At 47.7% G+C, this 26,201-nt stretch overlaps 1 protein-coding gene across 1 annotated transcript in view; it reads left to right on the top strand.

Annotated features, from left to right (window-relative positions):
* The window catches only part of NPFFR1 (neuropeptide FF receptor 1), a 32,469-nt gene extending 8,703 nt beyond the window's left edge, over positions 1-23,766 (top strand). Inside the window, exons 5-8 of the mRNA XM_033208875.1 lie at positions 9,275-9,326; positions 12,638-12,982; positions 18,388-18,487; positions 22,896-23,766. Of these exons, the coding sequence (XP_033064766.1) occupies positions 9,275-9,326; positions 12,638-12,982; positions 18,388-18,487; positions 22,896-23,766 (1,368 nt within the window). The remainder of the gene's footprint in view (positions 1-9,274; positions 9,327-12,637; positions 12,983-18,387; positions 18,488-22,895) is intronic.
* Positions 23,767-26,201: the final 2,435 nt, after the last annotated feature.

The raw sequence follows: 26,201 nt of genomic DNA, 5'->3' as shown, positions 1-26,201 counted from the left end.
CAGATAGCCATAAATTACGTAAATTAAATAAAAAATGAGACACACCTGCAATGGCATACTATGCAGACATTAAAAACTGTGCTTAGGATTTTCTTTATTGACATGGAAATATGTTCACTACCTACTGTGAGTAATTAGAAAAAAACAGGTTTTTGAACACATGTGTAGTATGATCCCCTTTATGCAAAATTACATAGGTTTATTATTGGAAATGCACACATACAAGTGTATACGCAAAGAGGTAGTCACTAACATCTTTGTTTGATTCTCCTGCTTCTGAAAGCAGACCCTAAGACAAGAGCCTGGGTATAGGGAATTTATTTGGGAGATGATGCTGGGCAGTGGAAGTGGGGGAATGAGGAGAGTGAGATGAAGAAGGGAGAAGAGGCAAGAAATGGGTGCCTTAATGAGCTGGTTTTAGCTATGGGCAACTCGGGGGTTCTATCCTGCTGGGGACACTCTGAGAAAAATGTAGCATGAACCCGAGGTTTACCGCACCTGAGAGGTAGCGTTGGCTGCTTCGCCTCCCCACTGGTCTAGTATTGCCCCACTCCCGCAGTTTTGGGTTATCCCTTTTTGTGACTTCAGAGAAAGCAGAGCAGAGAGACTCCCAGGTGCAGACTTGGTGGGTGCTGAAAATTTGAGGAAACATTCACCCCAGCTGAAATCTTTGGGCCAATGGGATGTGGCAGGCAGAGAGCGTCACAAACATAGGGGTTCTCTCTGGATGTGAGGATTCTGTCATGTTTACTGTCTCTTTTAAGGTGCTCAGAATTCTTCGTTGTTGTTGTTGCTGTTTGAGACGGAGTCTCACCCTATCGCCCAGGCTGGAGTGCAGTGGCGTGATCTTAGCTCACTGCAACCTCTGCCTCCTGGGTTCAAGTCATTCTCTTGCCTCAACCTCCTGAGTAACTGGGATTACAGGCATGTGCCACCACACCTTGCTAATTTTTGTGTTTTTAGTAGAGACAGGGTTTCACTGTGTTGGCCAGGCTGGTCTCGAACTGCTGACCTCGTGATCCGCCCGCCTCAGCCTCCCAAAGTGGTGGGATTACAGGTGTGAGCCACCATGCCCAGCCTAGAATTCTTTTATAATAAGCACACGAAACAGAAAAAGCATTTCAAAAAGAAAGAAAATAATGTATTGTTCATTAGGAGCCTATATGATACTCACTAAGAACAAATCCAGGAGCTCAAACAACTCAACAGCAAGAAAACAAAAAACCCAGTTAAAACATGGTAAGAAATCTGAATAGACATTTCTCAAAAGAAGATATACAAATGGCTAACAGGTATATGAAAAAATGCCCAATATCACTAATGATTAGGAAAATGCAAGTTAAAACCACAATGAGACATCATCTCATACCTGTCAGGATGGCTTTTACCAAAAAGATGAACGATAAATAAGTGTTGGTGGAGATGTGGAGAAAAGAGAACCTTTGTGTGGTGTTGGTGAGAATGTAATAAATTTGCACAGCCATTATGGAGAACAGTATGGAGGAGGTTCCTCAAAGAGCTAAAAATGGAATTACCATATGATCCAGCAAGCTCATTTCTCGATACTTATCCCAAAATCTGAAATTAGTTACTCAAAGAGATGTCTGCACCACCAGGTTTATTGCAGCGCTATCCACAATAGCCAGGCTATAGAATCAACTTAATAGCCAGGCTATGGAATCAACTTAAGTGTATATCAACCGATGAATGGATGAGGATCATGGGGTATGTAAACACAATGGAATACTATTCAGCCTTTAAAAAGACAGAATTGTGTCATTTAAAACAACATGGACAATATTGGAGAACATTATACTACATAAAATAAGTCAAGCACAGAAAGACAAATACCACATGTTCTCACTTATATATTGAATGTAAAACAATAGAACTCATAGAACCAGAGAGTAGAATGGCTCTGTGGTGGGGGAGAATGGAGTGATGGTGGTCAAACAGTACAAAATTTCAGTTAGACAGAAGAAATGGTTTTCTTTTTTTGAATTATATTGCACAGCATGGTGCATAGAGTTAATAACAGAGTATTGTACATATCAAGATTGCCAAAAAGGCTATGTACAGTGGCTCATGCCTGTAATCAGAGCACTTTGGGAGGCCAAAACGAGCAGATCATTTGAGGTCATGAGTTCAAGTCCAACCTGGCCAACATGGTGAAAACCCATCTCTATTAAAAAATACAAAAATTAGCTGGGTGTGGTGGCACACACCTGTAATCCCAGCTACTCGGGAGGCTGAGGCAAGAGAATTGCTTGAGTCCGGGAGGTGGATGTTGCAGTGAGCTGAGATTGTGCCACTGCACTCCGGCCTGGGCGACAGAGCAAGACTCCACCTCAAGAAAAACAAAAAAAATTGAGTCTGGGCACCATGACTCATGCCTCTAATCCCAGCAGTTTGGGAGGCTGAGGCAGGTGGATCACTTGAGGTCAGGAGTTTGAGACCAGCCTGACCAACATGGTGAAATCCCGTCTCTACTAAAAATAAAAAAATTAGCTGGGCCTGGTGGCAGGCATCTGTAGTCCCAGCTACTCGGGAGGCTGAGGCAGGAGCATTGCTTGAACCTGGGAGGTGGGGTTGCAGTGAACCCAGATTGTGCCACCGCACTCCAGCCAGGGCTACAGAGTGAGACTCCATCTCCAAAAAAAAAAAAAAAAAAAAGACACAAACATAGAGAATTAAATTCAGTCTCTCATGCTCAAAAGCTTTTTGTAGCTCTCTCGTTAATAACTGAAATTGCATAATGAGAGCTTTCCTTTTTCTAATTTAATGTCTGACTCCTTTTGAAATGCAAAAGCCCAAAAGAGACACAGCGCTTTGTTATGAGTCATTTCCCCATCCACGTGAAGAAGTTTATCAGAATATTTCCTAAAAGAAGATTCTGCTAGGGTTAGAGAGAGAGAGAGAACATTAAGTAACCTAGGACTCCAAGCCGTGATGCCTCGTTAGGAGGTAATGGATCTCTAAGGGGTTAGGTGTCTTCTTCTATTAATTCTCAGCTGAGCACAGAGTGACCCTGGTTCTGCCTCTGGCCATTGTGTGCCTGCTTTAGGCAAGCTTTTAGGTGATATATGCACTGTTCATAAAGTGTCGGCTTTGTAGCAGAAGCCTCAGGAAGGCAAAGTTCCCTCCAAATCAAGGATCCCTAATTGCTGCTAATGGACCCTAGAGGTCTTTATATGTGACCTGATGATACCCAAAGAGGATGAGAAAATGGTTGGAGGTGGCAGAGCCTGAGCAGGAGCTCAAACTCAGAACAGGTCTCCCGGCTTATTTGATTCACCATGAATCCCAGAGCCAAGCAAAACCTGGAGGTCTACCACTACTGCATGCTGTATTCTTAGAGCAAGTCTCTTTTTGTCTTTGAGTTTTGATTTTCCTGTGAAATGAAGATAATTCTCCTTTCCTTGTCAGAGATAGCTTGATGTTATATAAAACATATTTCAACAATAATGAATAATGGAAATACTATCTAATAGTGCCTATGGGATACAGCTAAAGCAGTGCTTCTAGGAGAATTCATAGCCTTTAATACCTAACTTACTTATCAACATTCATTAATCATATTTATGTTCTAGGCCCTGTGCCAGATAATGAGGAGCATTTCAAGCTGAACAAGGCATGGTTTCTACCCCTAAGACATTTCTAGTTTAACTAAAAGAAAAAAAAAATCTCTACACTTAGCTGAAGCAGGACGTGAAACGTGGCCAGGACTGCAGGTAAACTGAACCAGCAGACCTTGAGGAAGCAGACAGCCATTGAACCCAGAAAGGTGCTCTGGGCATATGTTTAGCCTTTTCAAGAGAAAGAGAGGGGAAATCCCTGCCTCCCCTTTACTTTCCCCTCCTCTCCCACCTTAAGCCTCTTCTACCTCCACTTTCTGAGGCCTAGAATTCTTTTAAATAGACTGAGAGTACAAGTTCAGTATGTGATAAAGGCAGTTCAGTTTTCACTGTGAGGTAAATGACTTGTATCAGAACCTTTTCTGAATACAAGTTTTGATGAGTGAAAACAGAGACCTCCTGGAGGAAGTAAGGAGAAATAAAAAGGCCTCAGAGTAGAAGAGAAGTGTAAAGAGGGGCTCGTCTGGGGGCTCTGGATGGCTGTATTGGCAACTCAGCCCTCAAATTCTTTAGCTTTGCCAATCCAAATGATTCTTGGAAGGACAGCCTGCTCTCACTCACCAAAAAGAGGCCAGGCTTGCAAAATCCATGTTGCTGAGGTGGGTGCCTGGGATGGAGGGGCTTTGGTTCAGCCTGCAAGAGGAACAGTAGGAGGCTGCAGTTCTCAAGAGGCCTCCTTCCTCCTAGATCCTCTACCACATCCACTTTTTACTATCCTAAGCAGCGCTAAGAAAGCTTTTGCCAAGGCTTGCTTCCCTGGGAACAAACCCAAATGAACTGAAACCACACTGCGACCTCCTGGTTCCCCACAGCTGCCTGGCAGAAAGCTAATGCAGTCAATAAGCAGTCTGAAGTTCTGCAAGGACCTTTATAATTTACTCTGCTGTCTCTCTGAATGTATTAACAACTTCATGAGGTTGGGAGAAGTAGGAAGCCCAGGTCATCCACATTCGAAAGCCAAGGAGAACACAGGGATGAAGCAGATCTCCCCGGTTCTCTTAGGAATACCAAGAAGTGGCATGGGGGCTTAGGGTCCACTATCATCAGTCTCCCAGCCACCCCAAACTAACTATACTTCCCTTTAAAAATTGTACCAAAGCAGCTTTAAGACAAGTTCCCAAGCTTCTCCTCCAAACCAAGTTTCCCAGCCCCCTAACCTCTCTCTCTCTCTCTCTCTCTTTTTTTTTTTTTTTTTTTCTGAGATGGAGTCTCCCTCTGTTGCCCAGGCTGGAGTGCTGTGGTGCGATCTCAGCTCATTGCAACCTCCACCTCCCGGGTTCAAGCAACTCTCCTGCCTCAGCCCCCCGAGTGACTGGGATTACAGCCCTGTGCCACCACACCCAGCTAATTTTTTGTATTTTTATTTTTTTTTTATTTTTTTTTTATTTTTTTTTTTGAGACGGAGTCTAGCTCTGTCGCCCAGGCTGGAGTGCAGTGGCGCGATCTCGGCTCACTGCAAGCTCCGCCTCCTGGGTTTACGCCATTCTCCTGCCTCAGCCTCCCGAGTAGCTGGGACTACAGGCGCCCGCCACCTCGCCCGGCTAGTTTTTTGTATTTTTTTAGTAGAGACGGGGTTTCACCGTATAGACCAGGATGGTCTCGATCTCCTGACCTCGTGATCCACCCGTCTCGGCCTCCCAAAGTGCTGGGATTACAGGCTTGAGCCACCGCGCCCGGCCAATTTTTTGTATTTTTAGTAGAGACAGGGTTTCACCAGGTTGGCCAGGCTGATCTCGAACTCCTGACCTTGTGATCTACCTCCTTCCATCTCCCAAAGTGCTGGGATTATAGGCATGAGCCACCGTGTCCAGCCCCCAACCGCTCTTATATGCATTCAGTGACCACCATGGGGCCAGCTCTCAAGTCCATGCTTTCTGATTCCCAGGTCTGTGTCCTTTCCTCTCTGCATTAGCACAGTCTCCGTGGAAGATTACATGGCCTGTTAAGAGACAGCATGTGGGATGGTGTTGGGGAGGGAGGTGAGCGCAAACATCTAATCTAGGGAACAGGAACCTTGGGGGTCTATGGTGCTACCCCTGTCCATCTCTCCCACTTTCTCTGACACTAGGATTCTGAACCTGGACTCTGCAGACTCCCAGGAGGTCCATGGATGACTAACTTGAATCCCCTTGTATTCACCAAGACACTAGGATTACAAGCAACAGAAATGAGTGCTGGCCAACCTAACCAACACTGGGAATCCATTGGAAGGGTGTAGGAAGGTCATCCAAGGGAAGGAAAAGCTGTGCTATGAAGACTCAGAAGCAAATCCAAAGCAGAAGAGGTCTGATTGGCATCCTCTGGCCAGGGGTTGGTGCAGACTCCTGATGGACAGTCCCTCAAAAGCTCCATGTGAGGAGGAGGCTGACTCCCCAGGGGAAAAATCAGTACTCGAGAAACAAAGGGTCATGGATGCAGGGTCAGCCCAAACCCTGATGCCCAACACTCCCCTGAAAGTGTGTGTCAAAATCCAGGGCTCTTTTTGGGAGAGGATCCAATGCTTTTGGAGACCATAAATTCCTCCAGACAGGAACTGTTGATTGGCATAACAAAAGGAAGCCCTAGGAAAGCATCTGTGAAGGAATCAAAATGCATCAGAGTCTTAAAGAATTTGATGACCCCCAAAATGTTAAGCCACACTAAACTTAACTGTGAGTGGTGGGAGGGCAGGGACTGTATGATTCCGTGGTTCTCAAATCCGGCTACACATGGAAATCACCAGGGGAGTTTTTTGAAAAATACCAGTGCCTGAACAACCCCATTCCCTGCCCATGATCCATATCACCCTACCACCCTGTAGAGATTCTGATCCAGTTGGAAGGGGCGGGATCTGTATTGTTAAAAGGTAGGTGATTTTTATATGAGTCAGGGCCAAGAACCAGTGACATCATCAGTATTTTATCACATGTATCAGAGTTTCCTTCTGATTAGAAAGGTTAGATGCAAGCTAGAAAAAACAAAAATAAAAATCACTTGAGGAAACACCACCCCTTGTGGACAAACACTGTTATTTTTTCTGTTCATCTACAGTTCACATAAACGTACACCTTTTTTTTTTTTTTTGAGACAGAGTCTCGCTCTGTTGCCCAGGCTGGGGTGCAGTGGCCGGATCTCAGCTCACTGCAAGCTCCGCCTCCCGGGTTTAGGCCATTCTCCTGCCTCAGCCTCCAGAGTAGCTGGGACTACAGGCAGCCGCCACGTCGCCCGGCTAGTTTTTTGTATTTTTTAGTAGAGACGGGGTTTCACCGTGTTCGCCAGGATGGTCTCGATCTCCTGACCTCGTGATCCGCCCGTCTCGGCCTCCCAAAGTGCTGGGATTACAGGCTTGAGCCACCGCGCCCGGCCTAAACGTACACTTTTTATACAGAGTACAGACTTATAATGCATGTACATACCATTTTGTAACCATTACTACGTCCCATGGTCAATACTTTCCCTGTCACCCTGAGACCTCACTCTGTTCCGTAGGGTAAACTGTGAGAAGTGGAACGGCTGGATCTGGGGTCGGGTCCCTCACCAGGTTAACCCAACAGTCAAAGCAAAATTGCATTGCTTAGATTACAAATGAACTTGAACTTTTTGTTTCGTGTAGTGAACAGCCATCAGTCCTGTTCATGCTGCATGGACTCGGCAGCCCTGTGTTGTGTTCTTCAGTGGGTTCAGCGCCTCTCCATCCAGGCCTGGGTTCCCTGGTAGCCTCTCAGGAAGAGGTGGACCATCCATGTGTTCCCAGATCAACAAGCAAATGGTAACAAGGATGAAGCCATCAGTAGGAGACCCGTGAACTCTGGGAAACACCCAGACTGATTCTGGGTTAAGCTCATTCATTTAGGGATTGTTTTCTTTTTATATTTTCTTTCTTTCTTCTTTTCTTTTCTTTTCTTTTCTTTTCTTTTCTTTTCTTTTCTTTCTTTCTTTCTTTCTTTCTTTCTCTTTCTCTCTTTCTCTCTCTTTCTTTCTTGAGGAAGAGTCTCGCTCTGTCACCCAGGTTGGCATGCAGTGGCATGATCTCAGCTCTTTGCAACCTCCACCTCCCGGGTTCAGGCGACTCTCCTGTCTCAGCCTCCTGAGTAGCTGGGACTACAGACGCCCACCACCATGCCTGGCTAATTTTTGTATTTTTAGTAGAGATGGGATTTCACCATGTTGATCAGGCTGGTCTTGAACCCCTGACCTCAGGTGATCCTCTTGCCTCGGCCTCCCAAAGTTCTGGGATTACAGGTGTGAGCCACTGAGCCCAACCAGGGATTGTTTTCTTATTCGCACTTCTTTCAGTTTGTATTATAAAAAATTATGCTCACATCCATTGTGTGGCTTATAACTATCAGCCCCGCTGCTGCTGCCTCACACCGAGTGCCATGTGTACGATGTGATCTCAGTTCTCACAGGTCACCTCATCGAGTCCTCAGCACAACCCTTCTTTGGTAAGTGTTCATTTATCTCCATTTTACCAATGAGGAGTCTGGCTTCCAGGGAGGTAGCATGACCTACCCTAGGTCACACCCAGAAAATGTTTTTTTGTTTTTTTTTTTCCTATTTTATTTTTATTTTTTGAGAAAGAGTCTTGCTCTATCAGCCAGGCTAGAGTGTAGTGGTGTAATCACAGCTCACTGCAGCCTTGACTTCTCAGGCTCAAGCGATCCTCCCACCTCCAGAGTAGCTGGGACTACAGGCATGCACCACCACACCTGGCTAATTTTTTAATTTTCTGTAGAGACAGGGTTTCACTCTGTTGCTCAGACTGGTCTCAAACCCCTGAACTCAAGTGATTCTCCCACCTTGGCCTCCCAAAGTACTGGGATTATAGGGGTGAGCCATGGCACCTGGCCTGTGTTTCTATTTTAAATATGAGAATATGGGGTTCACACAGAGGTAAGGAGGCAGGAAGAAGGGCTGAGACTTCCCAGACTGTGTGTATCCACTCGAGGTGTCTTTGACTCAAGGCTTTTAATTGTGTGGTTCTCAAACCACAGTGTGCATTGGAATCATCTGAAGGATGCTTTAAAATGTAAAACAGAGATAGCTGGGCCCCAGTCCCAAGGGTTTCTGGTTCCCAAGGCCAGGGTTGTGGCCCAAGAATCTCTGTTTCTAATGAGTTCCAGGTGATGCTGACACGGGTGGTCGGGACCCCACTTTGAGAACCACACACCCTGACCTCTCCTGGGTACCCCGGAGACAACCATTATTACACCCTGAGACGGGGAAGCTCCTCCAATAGAGGAATGGCTTCACTGGGTTCAGTGGATAAAAATTTCACAGGCTGTAATTACAAGGGCACCCGGCAGATCCCAAGAAGGACAAATCCAAGGTGTCAATGAGGTCTCTGGCCACTAGCATGCAGCCCAGATGGGGTGGGAGGCCTGCCTGCCTCCAGTCCAGGGGAATTGCCAGGAATGGGAAGGAGTTTTTCCTCCTTAAGAAGGGATTCATGTGCAGTGCTGGAATCTGGGCCCTATCTAGAGATGATGCCCAGGCTCAGCTGAGGCTCTAGCAATGGGCAGGGTCACTCCCAGATACTTCTCAGGACACTCTTCAGAAGAGGAGCTTACTTGCGGGTCAAGTGAAGGGTAGTGGGGGACATGGACTGGAGTCCAGCCTGAAAGGTTCTGGTAATTTCCTCTGCCCATCCACACCCACAGATCCCCCCAGTCATGGGAGATGATTCAGAGCTAATTTTGAGGCCCGGCAGGGGTAAGCAAGTCTCCCAACAGGTCTGGGATGAGTGATGCCTCTCATGGGGGTTCTTTCTGGAGGGGCCTGGAGAAGGCCTTCCAACATCAGCACTGCCTGCCTGCAGCAGGACCCTCTCACCTGATTTCAGGATCCACCTTCCTTTCTTTTTTTCCTTCCTACAGATATTTATTTATTCCATAACTATTAGCTATTTATTGAACCATTTACTTTGGGCAGGCACTGACAAGACACTGAGGACACTGCCACCAACCAGACAGGGAAGATCCTTGCTTTGCATATGCTGTCAAGCATAGGGAAAAAGACAGTCAACCTAGAAACAAATAAACTATTGACAGATTGACGAACATAAATCAGATGCTATGGGAAGACAACATTTATGCTGAGAGCTAAAGGAAGGGATGAGCAAAGGCCCGGGGGTTGGAAGAAACGGGAGTGTGTGAGGAGCTAAGGAGATAGCAAAGTGACCAGAGCATAATGGGCAAAGGGGTGAGGTCACAGAGATGTCAACAGGGATCAGACCATGAAGTGTTTTGGAGGCCTCGGTAAGGAGCATGGATTGTATTTAAAATGCAATGAGGGTTGGGAGGCTGAGGCAGGTGGATCACCTGTGGTCAGGAGTTGGAGACTAGCCTGGCCAATGTGGTGAAACACCATCTCTACTACAATTACAAAATTAGCTGGATGTGGTGTTGTGCACCTGTAATCCCAGCTACTTGGGAGGCTGAGGCAGGAGAATCACTTGAACCTGGGGGGCAGAGGTTGCAGTGAGCCGAGATTGAAGCCATTGCACTCCAGTCTGAGCAACAGAGCGAGACTCCGTCTCAAAAAAAAAAAAAAAAAAAATTGCAGTGAGGAGTCTAGGCAATGATCCTTAGTGTCTGCTGAAAATATTATGTTAAAAGCTGATGGCACAGTGGCTCATGCCTGTAATCTCAGCACTTTGGGAGGCCAAGACAGGAGGACTGCTTGAGCTTAAGAGTTCAAGACCAGCCTGGGCAACACAGTGAGACCTCATCTCTACAAAATAACCTTAAATGAACCCAGCTTGGTGGTGCATGGCTGTAGTCCCAGCTACTCAGGAGGCTGAGGCAGGAGAATTGCTTGAGCCCAGGAGGCAGAGGTACATCACCTGAGCCCCGATTGAGCCTAGCACCACAAAGAGAAAGGCAACTGGACATAATCTGATCAAGACTCTAGATCTGACTACCAAGTACAGGTAATACAGGGGACAGAGAGCAGAACATGCAAAATGACATCATGAGGGAGCAATCAGAAAAATCCAGCCTGTAGAAGCTCTACAGAACAACCACTTAGTCCATACGACAAATATACCGCAGAAGGGAAAAGAGACAGAGTGGGGACCTGTGAACTAAAAAAGACTTTGGCATCACGTCAACCAAATGTAGTATGGGGATAGTGGTAGATTTTATCACAATGGACCTTAATGAATCACACTTCCATGTCCACACCTCTTCTGCAATGCTATATTGCTTTTCTTCCTATCAAGAGGTGAAACTATTTATCCACTGGCTTGAATCTGGGCATCCCTTGTGACTTGCTTTGGCCAATAAAATGTGACAGACGTGATGTGAAAATTCCAGAGTCTCAGTTTTAAGAAGCTTGTAGCTTCTTTTCTTGCTTTCTTGGAACCCTGAGACCACTGTTCTCTGAAGAAGCCCACACTAGCTTCCTGGAGGATGAGAGGCTATGTGGAGAACTGAGGGACATCCCAGCCAATCGCCAGCACTAATCACCAGCCATGTGAGGGACATCTTGGACCTCCCGGCCCCAGCTTAGCCAGCAGATAACTAAGCAGCTGCATGAGAGTCCCAAGAGAGACCAGGAGAAGAACTACTCTGCAGCCCTGATGGTGCCAGCTCACTGGCCCTGCTCCCCTGAGGGTCTCTAGCCTCCAGGCCCCCAGCCTCCATTGAGCCTCCAGGCCAGTGGCTGAGTTCTGGGTGTGACAGAAAGATTCTGTAGGGACTCTTCATCCCCTGGAACAGGCCTCATTCAGTCCCAGAGGAAGGCAGGAGGAGAGTTTATGAGACAACATCATGAGTCACCCCAACTAATGGCTTCCCAGAAGAGCTGTGGTTGGACACTGAGCCTTCCCTGCGAAGCAAGCCTGGGGAAACACACACCAAAGCCTGGTCCTAATTCACAGACACGCAGAGCAGGACCAGCTCTGCTGCAGCATCATGATGGGACCTTGAGCAAGTCATGGAACCTCTCTGACCTCCAATTCAAATGAAACTAACACCTTAGGGTAATTCAATGAGGGTTTAAAAAAAATACAAAAGGAAACAAATGAGGCTAATACCTAGTGACTTACATCATGGGATGGCTCAGAGAGCTAAATAAAATAACAGATGTGGAAGTGCTTTGTTAAATGCTATGCAGGCAGAACAGCTGATCACGGGACAGGAGGAGGCAAAGGTCGAGCAGGAACCTCTGCTTTGGATGTTCTGCTGAATGTGATGTGCCTCTGCTCCTTAGCCCTTGTTCACAGTCCCCCTTCATTCTCCCTTTCTCTACTGCCTTCTTGCCTTTCTCAACTAAAGTTCTGTGGAGGAGATGAAGGGGAAAAACATCAAAGAGTTTAAGGGCATAATAATTGGGTTCCAGCGGAAAACAAATGGTGCACCCAGAAGGGGTTTAAGTGAATAGAGTTTGATGGAAGAGGGGAGCGGTAAGAGAACCAGCCAGAAACGGTGACGCACCCAGGGATTCACAACCACAGGAAACTGTTACCATTTGCAGGCCTGTATGTGCAAGGAGAGGGAAGAGCGTTACTGTAGTCAGGCGAGCGCTAGAGCCATGAAAGGGGACTCACCCAATAGGAGCAGGCTGTGGCCGTAGGAAAAAACAGCTGCTGGAAGAATTGGGCCAGGCAGGAAGGGAGTCAGAAGACAAATATCCTGACCTCTCTCTCTGCTCCTGCCCTCCCATCTCCTTTGTGCCTGGCATTGGCTGAACCTAGCTAGAAGCCAGAAGACAAGGGAACCAGGGCAATGCAGAACTTAGAGGTTAGCCTCTGGGGCACAGAGCAGGGCCAAGAAAGTTGGAACCTAAATAGGGTGGGGGGGTTAATAATAATTCTCCCACATTGGAGAATGAGTTATGCGCAAGACAGGGCATGAAGTATAAGACCAGGGTTTGAGTGGTTTTAGGCTGAAAGTCTTGGATCAGTGCATCCAGTTGCAACAGGAGCTGGGGACATACTTGGGGGACCAGGGCATGATTAAGATTGGGATACGGAGGGTCTCATTAGTGGTGAGAAATCGGTAATCTCTTCTTTGCCTAAGGTCCTGACCCATATATTCCTTTGGTCCTAGGGGAGCCCTCCCAGCCTCCCAACAGCAGTTGGCCCCTAAGTCAGAATGGAACTAACGCTGAGGCCACTCCGGCTGCAAACCTCACCTTCTCCTCCTACTACCAGCACACCTCCCCTGTGGCGGCCATGTTCATTGTGGCCTATGCGCTCATCTTCCTGCTCTGCATGGTGGGCAACACCCTGGTCTGTTTCATCGTGCTCAAGAACCGGCACATGCGTACTGTCACCAACATGTTTATCCTCAACCTGGCCATCAGTGACCTGCTGGTGGGCATCTTCTGCATGCCCACCACTCTTGTGGACAACCTCATCACTGGTGAGTGCAGGCAGTTGGCAGCAGGAGTGTCCCCCACCCCCACTTCAACTTCTCAGATAAGGCCAGAAATTGAAGCTTAAAAGACAGATATCGTTGCTGGGCTGGCCTCTTGGCCGTGCTATGGTGTCGAACTCTTAAGACAGTCTTGGAGCTTAAGAGTTAGACTAGAAATAAGAGATACAATGAATTCCCTGTTTTCTTTGTGCCTGGCATGATGTTACTTTTCATGCATTATCTTAATTCATCCTCACAACAATCCAATGATGTAGAGTTTATGGTCCTCCCCATTTTATGGAAGAGGAAACATGCTCAGAGTGGTTAAGAAACTGGTCTGTAGTCACACAGCTAATAGGTGTCAAGGTCCATATTCTCACACCCATATTTCTAATTATTGTATTATATCATTCAGTCCCACTCTCTCATGGAGCTCCCATGGGCAGAATTAGAGCCAATGGGGAGAAGTGGAAGGGAGGCAGGTTTCCTCTGAGTCAGGAACTAAAACTCCACTCATTTGAGCTGGAAATTGATCAGGGCACAGAAGAGAGTTCTGCCTGTAAGTAATGAGCTCTCTGTCCCTTGGAGTGTCTAAGCAGGGACTGGCCGGCCACTCAGTGGACCACTTGACCTCTAAATTCCTGCCTGTGCATCCTGCAGATGTCAGAACAGCACCATCTACTCTCTACTCTCTCATGCGACTGGCCTTTCTTGTTTTAGAATCAAGTTTCCACCAACCTGAGACTCCAGGTGAGGGACTGGTTTTCAGAGATACGGAGACCCCTAGAGGTCCTAGCCTACAGATTCTGAGCTCAGAGCTCCAAGCAGCTCACTGGTCCCCAGGATCCAGAGCCATTCGGAGTGAGTTCACTGACTCAGGGCAGAGGGAGCCACAGCCCGGGTTTCTGTAGGTTCTAGGACCCAGGAAGTGGAGCCAGTGCAGAGTCAGCTCCCTTCCACAGTACCGGCTCTGTCTGGTGGAACCGTTACCCACTGCTGAGTCCCAGCTTCCTTTGCCAATGCTGAACATAAACTGCATCCCTCTCCTCTCCAACACATAGACACACACACATGTGCAGAGATGCACATATGTGCAGAGATGCACACATGCATACACATAAATACATGCATACTAGTCAACAGTGATATAATGAGGTCACTACCTGGTTAAGGTGGTGTCTCTCAGTCTTTTTCACACACTCATATTCAAAATATTATTTGTAACAGCGTTGGTGGTATAGTGGTGAGCATAGCTGCCTTCCAAAATATTATTTGAATACATAAAACATTCAGATGATTCAATAGTCAAAAGCTACCAAAGTTCTCCAGTGAAAAATCTCCCTTCTGCCCCTGTCCTCTGGCCTCCCGGCTCCTCTCCCTCCTGGGAGGCAACCAGTGTTGCCAGTTTCTTGTGTCTCTTTCAAAAAATATTTTATGCGAGTGCAAGCAAATTAAGGACATGCTAAGGTTCCAAACAGTCCCGTACTTTTACTTCCCACCACACCCCACTTAAAAATATATCATGTATCCTGGAAAAAAGATTCATTAAAATCAACTTACATGTTGTTATCCCATATTAATAGATAAAAGAGTTTCTCATTCTTTCCACCAACTGCTTAGAATTCCATCGTATGAATGTACTACAATTGATGCTGATTTGTATTTACATTGTTTCTAATAGAATCTTCTGCAATTAAATAAAACTTCACACAGCTTCCTTCTTTTCCTCTTTCTTTCTCTCTGTTTCTCTTTCTCTCTTTCTTTCCTTTTTTTTTTTTTTTTTTTGGAGTCTCACTCTGTCACCCAGGCTGGAATGCAGTGGTGTGATCTCGGCTCACTGCAACCTCCGCCTCCCGGGTTCAAGCGATTCTCGTGCCTCAACCTCCCGAGTGGCTGGAATTACAGGCGCCTGCCACCACACGCAGCTAATTTTTGTATTTTTAGTAGAGACAGGGTTTCTCCATGTTGGCCAGGCTGGTCTTGAACTCCTGACCTCAAGTGACCTGCCTGCCTCAGCCTCCCAAAGTGCTGGGATTACAGGCATGAACCACTGCGCCGGCCTCTTTTTTTGAGACAGTCTCACTCTGTCATTCAGGCTGGAGTGCAGTGGCACAATCATGGCTCACTATAGCCTCAACCTCCCTGGGCCCGGGTCCTGGGACTACAGGCATGTGCCACCACGACTGGCTAATTTTTCTATTTTTTGTAGAGATGGGGTTTTGTCATGTTGCCCAAGTTTGTCTCAAACTCCTGAGTTCAAGCCATCTGCCTGCCTCAGCCTCCCAAAGTGCTGGGATTACAGGAGTGAAGCACCATGCCCAGCCTTTTCTTTTTCTTTTCTTTTTTTTTTTTTTTGAGACGGAGTCTCGCTCTGTCGCCCAGGCTGGAGTGCAGTTCACTGCAAGCTCCGCCTCCCGGGTTTACGCCATTCTCCTGCCTCAGTCTCCCGAGTAGCTGGGACTACAGGCGCCCGCCACCTCACCTGGCTAGTTTTTTGTATTTTTTTAATAGAGATGGGGTTTCACCATGTTAGCCAGGATGGTCTCGATCTCCTGACCTCGTGATCCGCCCGTCTCGGCCTCCCAAAGTGCTGGGATTACAGGCTTGAGCCACCGCGCCCGGCCCATGCCCAGCTTTTTCTTCCTTTCTTTTTTTTTTTTTTGTAACTCACATACAGAAGGTTGAGTCATTCATTCAGTCTACAGTTCATGGCACTATGTGATTTCCCACTCTGTTGTAAAGCTCTTCTTTTGTTTATTTGTTTCCTTCTGTATACCTATTCCACTCTACATCTCTTCTCTGACCCAGAGGCAGCCATTCTGTTATATTTCTGTCTTTGTATGCATTCGTAGAAAATGTGCTGTGAATGTATGCATGTTTTACATTTAAATATTTTTGTTAAGATATAATTTAACATACATTAAAATCTGCCTTTTTAGTATATAGTTTCACAAGGGTTTTGTTGTTGTTGTTGCTTTTTAAAAAGGCACGGTCTTGCTCTGTCACCAAGGCTGGAGTGCAGTGGTGAGGTTATAGCTCACTGTGACCTCAAACTCCTGGCCTCAAGAGATCTTCCCACCTCAGCCTCCCCAGTAGCTGGGACTACAGAAATGTGCTACCATGTGTGGCTAACTTTATTTTTAATTTTTGTTTTCGTAGAGTTGGAGTCTCACTATATTATCCAGGCTGGTCTTGAATTCCTGGGCTCAAGTGATCCTCCTGCTTCTTCCTCCCAAAGTGCTGGGATTACTAAGCTGGCTGAGAACAGTATTTGGAAGCCAAGTTCTGGGTTCTAGGTGTGCTCATGAGTATTGGGGTGTCATTGCTTCTAGGTGCTCTCAAGGGACAGAGCCAGGAAACATATGTATACTAACAGAAAGATTTCACACACATATCTTTATTTCTGTATCTGTCCACCTGTATGTGTATTAACATTAGTTCAGACTGATACCTTTGATTCCAACCCACTGTCACAGGATTCATTTTAACTTGACCCTCTTCCTTATTGTTAACTTCATTTTCAGACAGTGAGAAATCTAGCTGTATTTATCTATAACGTATTTACTTATTGGTTCAATCTTAGTATACACATAAGGTAGCTTCATTATTGCTAACATACTTCTTTCTGTGATTGAGGTTTGCCTGATATTTTCCCATAATTAGATCCCGTTTATTCAAGTTTTGTCAAGAGTACACACATTTATTAATGACAGTACAGAATTTGTATACAGTTCTTTTTGCTGTTACAGTATAGAGTCAAAATGTTTTATAAAGTTACTCCAGTTAGTGTGTTTCTTCTTCACCCCTTCAATGTAAATATTATTCAATTTAAATACAATATTATTCATTTGTAATACAATTAGGCTTATTTGTTAATGTTTGTAGTTCACTTTGGGTCCCCCTCCCCAACCACATCCTGATAGATGTTAATTATTTATTTTTTGAGTAAGTGAAACATTGCCATGATTCTAAAAAGTCAGAACCATAAAAAGATATACTCAGAGAGGCATCACTCTCATTGTCTCACCTAGCCCATTTACCCACTATTTCTACCCAGTTCTTATCTTCTCTCTGTTTAGATAGCTAATCTCATTATTCTGATTTATCTTTTCTGTATTTCTTTGGTACAATGAGAAAATAAGCATATATTTTCTTAATCTCTTTTTTCTTACATGAAAGGTAATATACTACAGACAGTCTTTATACTTTGCTTTTTGCAAACCACATGCCTGTGGTTCCAGCTACTCAGGAGGCTGAGGCGGGAGAATCACTTGAGCCAAGAAGTTGAGGCTGCAGGGAGCCACGATCACACCATTGTACTCCAGCCTGGGTGACAGAGCAAGGCCCTATCTCAACACAACACAAAACAAAACAACTGATGTCTGGGTCCCTATCACTAGAGATTCTGATTGTAACTGGCCTGGCATGGGTCTGAGCATTTGTTCTTTGCATAGCTCTCCAGGTGATTCTCGTGAGCAGCCAGTGTCAAGAACCACTGACCTAGAACCTGAGACAGGGCTATGGGAGCAGAGAGCCAGGCAGGGCGGGATGGTCTAAAGCTCATGGAAAGAAATCATTGGTCAATATAAAGAAAATCTCACTAATACTGTTGACCCTTAAACAACATGGGTTTGAACTGCATGGGTCCATTTATATGAGAGTTTTTTTCAACTAAATGCAGATTAAAAATACAGCAAAACCCGTGTATATTAGGCCATTCTCATGCTGCTATAAGGACATACCTGAGACTGGGTAATTTATAGAGGAAGAAGTTTAATTGACTCACAGTTCTGCAGGGATGGGAAGGCCTCAGGAAACTTACAATCATGGTGGAAGCGGAACAATGTCCTTCTTCACAAGTCAGCAGGAGAGAGAAGAATGAGAACTGAGTGAAGGGAGAAGCCCCATATAAAGCCATCAGATCTCGCGATGAGAACTTACTCACCATCACAAGAATAGCATGCAGGAACCCACCCCCATGATTCAGTTACCTCCCATGGGTCCTTCCCATGACTCGTGGGGATTATGGGAGCTACAATTCGAGATGAGATTTGGGTGGGGATACCATCAAACCATTATCACCATGTATATACAGAGGGCTGCCTTTTTCTATACACAGGTTCTGCGAGGCTGACTGCAGGAATTGATTACGTGCGGATTTTGGAATTCTTGGGGGTCCTAGAACCAATGCGCTGTACAAACGAGGGGATGACTGTAGTGAGAACTGTCCATGGTTTTATGGGCTGGTTGGTTCCTCATTTCTGGAAGTGTGCAAGCAGAGACCAGATAACCAGCTTGCAGGACATGGAGGAAAGATCCAAGCTCAGAGGGGACTTGGCTTAGAGGGCTTGTGGTCTCTGGCTCTTGATGGGTGGGCATCTCTCACTCTGTGGGGGCCTCTGTCATTGCAGGGTGGCCCTTCGACAATGCCACATGCAAGATGAGCGGCTTGGTGCAGGGCATGTCTGTGTCAGCTTCCGTTTTCACGCTGGTGGCCATTGCTGTGGAAAGGTGAGAGATTTCCTGGCTGGATTAACCCCAGGCCAACTAGGGCCTGGCATTAAGAGGAGCCACTGCCTCTAATGCTGGATTGGCTGGAAGGCTGGGGCTGCACTGTGGTAAGTGGGGCTAAATCCTGAGCTGCAAGAAGAAGGATTGTGGGCCCAGTTGCCCTCTCCCTAAACTTGGGGAACCTGATGAGGACACTACCACCCCCTTCTGGAAGGCCTGAAGGCAGCCTTAGTTGGCTTTCGTTGAGATTCCTAGGGCCTGTGAGGAGCTCAAGAGCAGTCCTCATTTCCTGAGCAGCAGGAATCTAAGCCAGGAGAGCCAGAGCTAAGGGGCACAGCTTAGGGGTGAGTCTCAGTATGGCTGAGGAGGAAGGGTTCCTCCCTGCTCCTCATTCTGTCCCCACTAGCTCTTGCTGGTTCCTGGCAGCCCAGGCCATACTCAATCCCCATGTTCACCCCTTCTGGTTTTTCATCTTCACATTCCATCAGATTCCCTAGTAAGTATAAGTCTATCATGGGGCCAGAGGTATGGAGCAGAGCCAGGGACAAGGAGGCTTTGCAATCAATAAAGCACTAATTTATTGAGGGGGGCTCCATATTGCACTGCATGAGTGCTCCTCCCCCACAGCATTGTTAGCGGTAGAAGGGCATCCTCTGGTTGCTTCACCCCAGGGAAAGGTGGGCAGGCAGATCGGCTGGAGGTGTGCTCACTCCTACCTTGGTGTATCATGTTGGGTGGGTCACCTAACTACTCTGAGCCCTTGTAGTCTCACCTGTAAAATAGTAGCTACCCTACAGCATGGTTAGGAGGCTTCAGTGAGCTCCTGCTTATAAAAGCTTATGCACAGTTCCCGGCATAGAGTCCAAATATCAGTTGCTAATAGTATTTTGTTTCTTCTGCACACCCATCCCCTCCTCCTTGTTCTCTCCCCAGCATGGGCATATCTTAGCCCTGCCCTTTGTGGAATCTAGTGTTCACATCCTCTCTCCACCGCAAGCCCAGTTTTTTGTAACTCAGTGAAGTAGGCAGCTGGAGTAATGAAGTGGGTTCTACTCTCCATAAGGCCACTAACTAGCTGGGTGATCAGGAGAAGTCCCTTCCCTTCATTGACCTTTGTTTTGTTATCATTGTTGAATGAAATGAGAGTGTACAACTTCTCCCAGTGGTGTTTGCAGTATTCTTCAAGTCCCACCTCATCCAGGAAGCCTGCCCAGATTACCCCAAGATTCTTCTCCACCCATTTACTGCTATTGCACTCATAGCCAGTACTGTAGGCTTTAAGAATTATTTATTCTGCCGGGCGCGGTGGCTCAAGCCTGTAATCCCAGCACTTTGGGAGGCCGAGACGGGCGGATCACGAGGTCAGGAGATCGAGACCATCCTGGCTAACACGGTGAAACCCCGTCTCTACTAAAAATACAAAAAAAAACTAGCTGGGCGAGGTGGCAGCGTCTGTAGTCCCAGCTACTCGGGAGGCTGAGGCAGGAGAATGGCGTGAACCCGGGAGGCGGAGCTTGCAGTGAGCTGAGATCTGGCCACTGCACTCCAGTCCGGGCGACAGAGCGAGACTCCGCCTCAAAAAAAAAAAAAAAAAAAAAGAATTATTTATTCTTAGGGGCCGGGCGCGGTGGCTCAAGCCTGTAATCCCAGCACTTTGGGAGGCCGAGACGGGCGGATCACGAGGTCAGGAGATCGAGACCATCCTGGCTAACACGGTGAAACCCCGTCTCTACTAAAAATACAAAAAAAAACTAGCTGGGCGAGGTGGCAGCGTCTGTAGTCCCAGCTACTCAGGAGGCTGAGGCAGGAGAATGGCGTGAACCCGGGAGGCGGAGCTTGCAGTGAGCTGAGATCTGGCCACTGCACTCCAGCCTGGGCAACAGAGCGAGACTCCGTCTCAAAAAAAAAAAAAAAGAATTATTTATTCTCTGGAGATTTCTTTTCTTTTCTTTTCTTTCTTTTTTTTTTGAGAGGGGAGACAGTGTCTTGCTCTGTCACCCAGGCTGGAGGGCCATGGCGATCTTGACTCACTGCAATCTCTGCCTCCCAGGTTCAAGCCATTCTCGTGCCTCAGCCTCTGGAGTAGCTGGGATTACAGGTGCGCACCACCATGCATGGCTAATTTTTGTATTTTTAGTGGAGCAGGGTTTCACCATGTTGGCCAGGCTGGTCTTGAACTCCTGGTCTCAAGTGATCTGCCCTCTTCAGCCTCCCAAAGTGCTAGCATAAGCCACTATTCTCTGGAGCTTTCTTGAGGGTGTGAAGTATGAAGCCAGTAGGTCAAAGTCATATAGGTTGAGACAACAAGGCTTGAGTCAGGCTTGGTAAAAGTCAGGAGAGGTAAAAGGTCAGGCTATGAGGCCAAAAACTGGGTTGGCAGGAGGGCAGGATGCAGTGTAGTGAAGTGGAAAGGACACTTGACTGAGAGTCAGCTCTAGACCTACGTTCCAGTGCAGGTTCTGACTCTAAACAGCCATGTGACCGTAAGACCCCCACTGGGCAAGGTTTCCCCTCCATTAAACAAATCAGATTGACTGTACATTCTCCAGGTTTCTATTTTCTGGCATCAGTGGATGACAGAAGCCATTCTGGGGAGTAGGAGCCCCCCCTTTTTCCTCATTAAGCATTGGAAATGTTTCAAGAAGTGTGGTGTTATCTCACTTAATCTTCACAACTACCCCATAGAGTAGGTCATACTATTGGCCTCATTTTACAGATGAGGAAACTAAGGCTCAGAAAGTATTTCGAGTAACTTCCCCTCTGGTCATTCATGCATTTATCTAATCACACTTTATCGAGATGAAAAGTCATGGCATCTGCCCTCAAAGAGCTTGCAGTTGAGCAATCACCTTTGAACCACGCTGCAGGGGGAGATTTTTACCTACCCCTACAGCAGCTGTTTTCAACTCTGGTTGCACAGTAGACTTCCCCAGGAGCTTTTTTTTTTTTTTTTTTTTTTTTTTTTTTTTTTTGAGTCAAGGTCTTGCTCTATTGCCTAGGCTGGAGTGCAGTGGTCTGATCATGGCTCACTGCAGTCTCAATCTCAACCTCCTGGACTCAAGTGATTATCCTGCCTCAGCCTCCTGTGTAGCTGGGAGAATAGGCAAGCATCCCCTCGACTGGTTAACTTTTTTGGTAGAGATGGGGTTTCACAATGTTTCCCAGGCTGGTCTGTTTCCCAGGCTGGTCTCTTCCCTGGGTTCAAGTGATCCTCCTGTCTTGGCCTCCCAAAGTGCTGGGATTATAAGCATGAACCATGGCACCTGACCCCAGAAGCTTTAAAAACAAAAACAACAAATAACAAACAATGCTAAAATCCCTTTCTAGACTAATTAGGTTGGAATCCTTGACCTGAATACATAGGAACGAGTTTTGTTTTTGTTGTTGAAATGCTTCAGGAGAGTCTCATGCACATGGAGTGTTAACAGCTACTGGTTTATATGGCATATGAAGAAAGACAAATCTGGGTTCAAGGCTGGTCCTTGCAACTTGCTGTGTGACCTTGAGCCAATTGCTTAACACTTGAGTCCCAGTTTCCTTGTCTGTAAATCAACAGCGTAATAACTATCTTAAAGGCCTCACCTTTAAAAAATAATAAAGGGTGTAATAACAGATGCTGAGTTGTCTTCATGAGGAAATAAATGGTGCAGACTTGTCCTTGCATTGTGGAGATACTGACTATGGCCAAGATGACATAGGGACAGCCTGACATGTAGGCTCTACATCTGACCTCCTGAGGTTTTCTGGAGAATCCATAAACAGAAACTGTGTTATTTGACGCACCTAATCGTCCTTCTCAAGGACAGACTGCACTCTGATCGCTCTGCTAGCTGCCAGGTAATCAGTTTACCCCCAAAAGTACGTAAATGGCCCTGCGAGGCGGCTCACACCTGTAATCCCAGAACTTCGGGAGGCCGAGGCCGAGGCTGGAGGATCGCTTAAGCCCAGGACTTTGAGACTCGCCTGGGCAATATAGTAAGACCTCATCGCTACAAAAATTAAAAGACATTAGCCGGCGTGGCAGCGCATTCCTGTGGTTCCAGCTACTCAGGAGGCTGAGGTGGGAGGATCACTTGAGCCCGGGAAGTGGAGGTTGCAGGGAGCCATAATTGTGGCACTGTACTCCAGCCTGGGCGACAGAGGGAGACCCTGTTTCAGGGGAAAAAAAAAAGTGCAAAAGTGCACACAGGATTCATTGTTCCCACACGATCTGCGGTTTCCTCCTCCCTTCTCATAAATCCTGTAGCTGCTTTTGTTCTTTGACTACTCAGCCAATTCAGGTCTCAGCTGTTCTTCGAAGCCGCCCTAGATGCGATGATGAAGGTCAGGTGCCCGCATCCGACCCTCCCTCCCCTCGCGGGGGCCCTAGGACCCACCTAGATCCCGCCTCTCTCTCTCCCGGCGGCAGGTTCCGCTGCATCGTGTATCCTTTCCGCGAGAAGCTGACCCTGCGGAAGGCGCTGGTCACCATCGCCATCATCTGGGCCCTGGCACTGCTCATCATGTGTCCCTCGGCCGTCACGCTGACAGTCACCCGTGAGGAGCACCACTTCATGGTGGACGCCCGCAACCGCTCCTACCCGCTCTACTCGTGCTGGGAGGCCTGGCCCGAGAAGGGCATGCGCAAGGTCTACACCACTGTGCTCTTCTCGCACATCTACCTGGCGCCGCTGGCGCTCATCGTGGTCATGTACGCCCGCATCGCTCGCAAGCTCTGCCAGGCCCCGGGCCCGGCCCGCGGTGGGGAGGAGGCGGCGGACGGGCGGGCTGCGCGGCGCAGGGCGCGCGTGGTGCACATGCTGGTCATGGTGGCGCTCTTCTTCACACTGTCCTGGCTGCCGCTCTGGGCGCTGTTGCTGCTCATCGACTACGGGCAGCTCAGCGCGCCGCAGCTGCACCTGGTCACCGTCTACGCCTTCCCCTTCGCGCACTGGCTGGCCTTCTTCAACAGCAGCGCCAACCCCATTATCTACGGCTACTTCAACGAGAACTTCCGCCGCGGCTTTCAGGCCGCCTTCCGCGCCCGCCTCTGCCAGCGCCCGTGGGGGAGCCACAAGGAGGCCTACTCCCAGCGGCCCGGAGGGCTTCTGCACAGGCGGGTCTTCGTGGCGGTGCGGCCCAGCGACTCCAGGCTGCCCTCTGAGTCGGGCCCTAGCAGTGGGGCCCCCAGGCCCGGCCGCCCCCCACTGCGGAATGGGCGGGTGGCCCACCACGGCTTGCCCAGGGAAGGGCCTGGCTGCTCCCACCTGCCCCTCACCATTCCAGCTTGGGATATCTGAGGTGGTCCAGGGAGGGCCGGCCCCTGCCTGAGGGCCCCGATTGGACGCGAGATACATGCGCGTGACAGCGGCCTGGTGAGGTTAGGAGAAGATGCATGGTGCCTCCCTCTCCAGAGCCAGGCAGTGGTGGGCAGCTGCTGGTGATGTCTTCTCTGCTGCCTTCACCCTCAGTAGAGGCAAATGCGGGGGACAGGAAGGAACGAACTTGCCCAGAAACCCTTCTGTGTGGTAGGCTTGACAAACATCATCTCACTGAATTGTTACAACGCTTTGGAGATAGGTTTTCTTCTCTTTCTTCTACAGATGCAAAAACTGGCCTGGAGAGGAGACGTGACTCGCCCAAGGTTCTCAGGTGGAAATGGCACGTGAAGCTATCTGACTCCCATGCCTGTGTGGTTTTTATCATCTCCAGCTGGCTCCAAGAGGGCCCCAGTAAAGTAGAACACTGTGAACTGAGTAAGTCCTAATTAGGCAGCTAGGAAGAAGCGAAAAGCAAAGCCGGCCTGTTCCTTGATGCTTTGTGTCCATGTGAGGGAGTCCCTCATTTTCCGTTACTGAAGCCACTCCCCTTGAGCCTTTTCTAGAAGAACATGGTGTGCCCCCGCTGCTAGCTCTAATGTGTTGGTTTGTGTTGTTTGTTCCAAGAAGTTCCAAGAAGCCATTGTCCTCAGAGCCTGGCAGCTTCAGAACGAGCCTTGGGGAGGCTGCCTCAGTTGCAGGGCACTCTAGGTCTTGCCCTCTGGGTCTGAGCTTAGAGAACGGAGGAGGGACTCCCAGACCCAGACAAGAACTTACAATGCCACAGACATTGTAATGCTGCAGGGCCACAGGAGGTGTCCTTTTAACTCAGACAATGAGGAAGAGGAAGCACGGTATGCATTTTCCACATTGGGAAACACATCTGCTCACTGGAGCTGCAGGTACAAAGCCTTGCCCAAGGTCTCTCTCCTCCCTGCTTCCTGGGAGGGAGAAGTTGGTCAACCGAAGCTGCAGCCGGAGTGCCCTTTGGAGACTCCTGAAGGACACACACTAAACTCTTCCCCAGCACAAATGACTTGTGTGCCCTAAGGACGTACCAGGAGAGCCCTGTCTACTCTGGCTTTCCCCCAGCACCCCTGCATCAACTTGAAGAAATGTGGCTTTTTTCCAGGAGACAGGGGCACATGGGATTGCCTTGGGGGGTCCTTTCACAGGCCCCTTCATCTTGCAGTTAACTGGACATTTCCCCCCACCTCTATAAAAAACACGATGTTGCTAGAAATTTAGTAAACAAAAAAGAAACTTTTCCAGGGGTCAGGGCTCTGAGGCTCTGTTCCCTTAACCGATACACAATGACTGTTTACTGTTTGCTCCACTCTAAGTTCCAGGTACAGGGGCAGAATAAAATTCCTAAGCAGTTGTACAATACATTCTCCAAGCATGTCCCCAGACACTGTCTCATTTAATCCATAGTAATGAGGTTGAAGGAGATTGAATGTTATTGTCATTTCACAAAGTGCCTGAAGCTCAAAGGGGCCAAGTTCCCAGGGCCACAGAGGGGCAGGATTTAGATTAAAATGTGTCTTCTGATTGTTCTTCCCACCCTGCATGCTGCCTTTCAAGGAAGGTGGGCATGATGGGAGAGGTGGTAATTTCCTGAAAGGTTTTTTGCCTAACAGTGAACCAGAATGCCCCTCCTGGCGCCCAAGCTCTTGGTCTGGAAAGAAATCTATTGTGTTTACTCTCGTAATGTCCAGCCTGAGTTGTTCTTACCCTCATGCTGAGCAGGCTGCCAAGAGCCATCATGACCTTGTCCTGGGGGTGATGGATGAGGGTCTCAGAGAGGGTATGCCATCCTGCCCCTCAGTGGAATTAGCTGGTGCCATGCATTTCTGGTACTGTGTCAGTGTCATGTGTCACATAGGCCAGAGAGTTCCCGGCTGGTTCTGGGCTATTTATGTGAAGAAGTCTGACTCCAGGCTCTAAAAGTAAGCCAGAGAAAGGGCCATCCCAAACCCCAAATGCCTATCCCTATGGCTGGGTGTGAACTGTCTGAAGACACCATCTGGTGTCTCCTGTGGGGTGTGTTTCTCCTTTAGCATAGCCTCCCCAAGTACAAAGTCAGTATTTGGGGCTGGGGGTGGGTACGGATACCAAGGTACTCACTCAAGCCAACCTTTCCATCACAGCCCCTTTATCTTCCCCCAAAAGATGTCATGCTTTGGAAGGTTATAACTGCCCCCAAAAACTCCTTCAACTCTCGTTGAAGATCACAATGAACATATTTTGCTGTTGTTTTTGTTTCTTCTAAAAAACCAGAGGCTACACCTGCCCGTTCAGACCTGAGTGATAACAGGTGTGACTTAATGCGTTCATGAAGCAGTGGGACATTGTAGGTGTGTGGGGAGTTTGCTTCTTTGTGGATGTGGTAAAATATAAAGAATACAACATTTACC

The sequence above is a fragment of the Trachypithecus francoisi genome, unplaced genomic scaffold (assembly GCF_009764315.1).
Source record: "Trachypithecus francoisi isolate TF-2019V2 unplaced genomic scaffold, Tfra_2.0 Lachesis_group9, whole genome shotgun sequence".
NCBI lineage: Eukaryota > Metazoa > Chordata > Mammalia > Primates > Cercopithecidae > Trachypithecus > Trachypithecus francoisi.
This window is presented reverse-complemented; position numbering and strand designations above follow the sequence as displayed.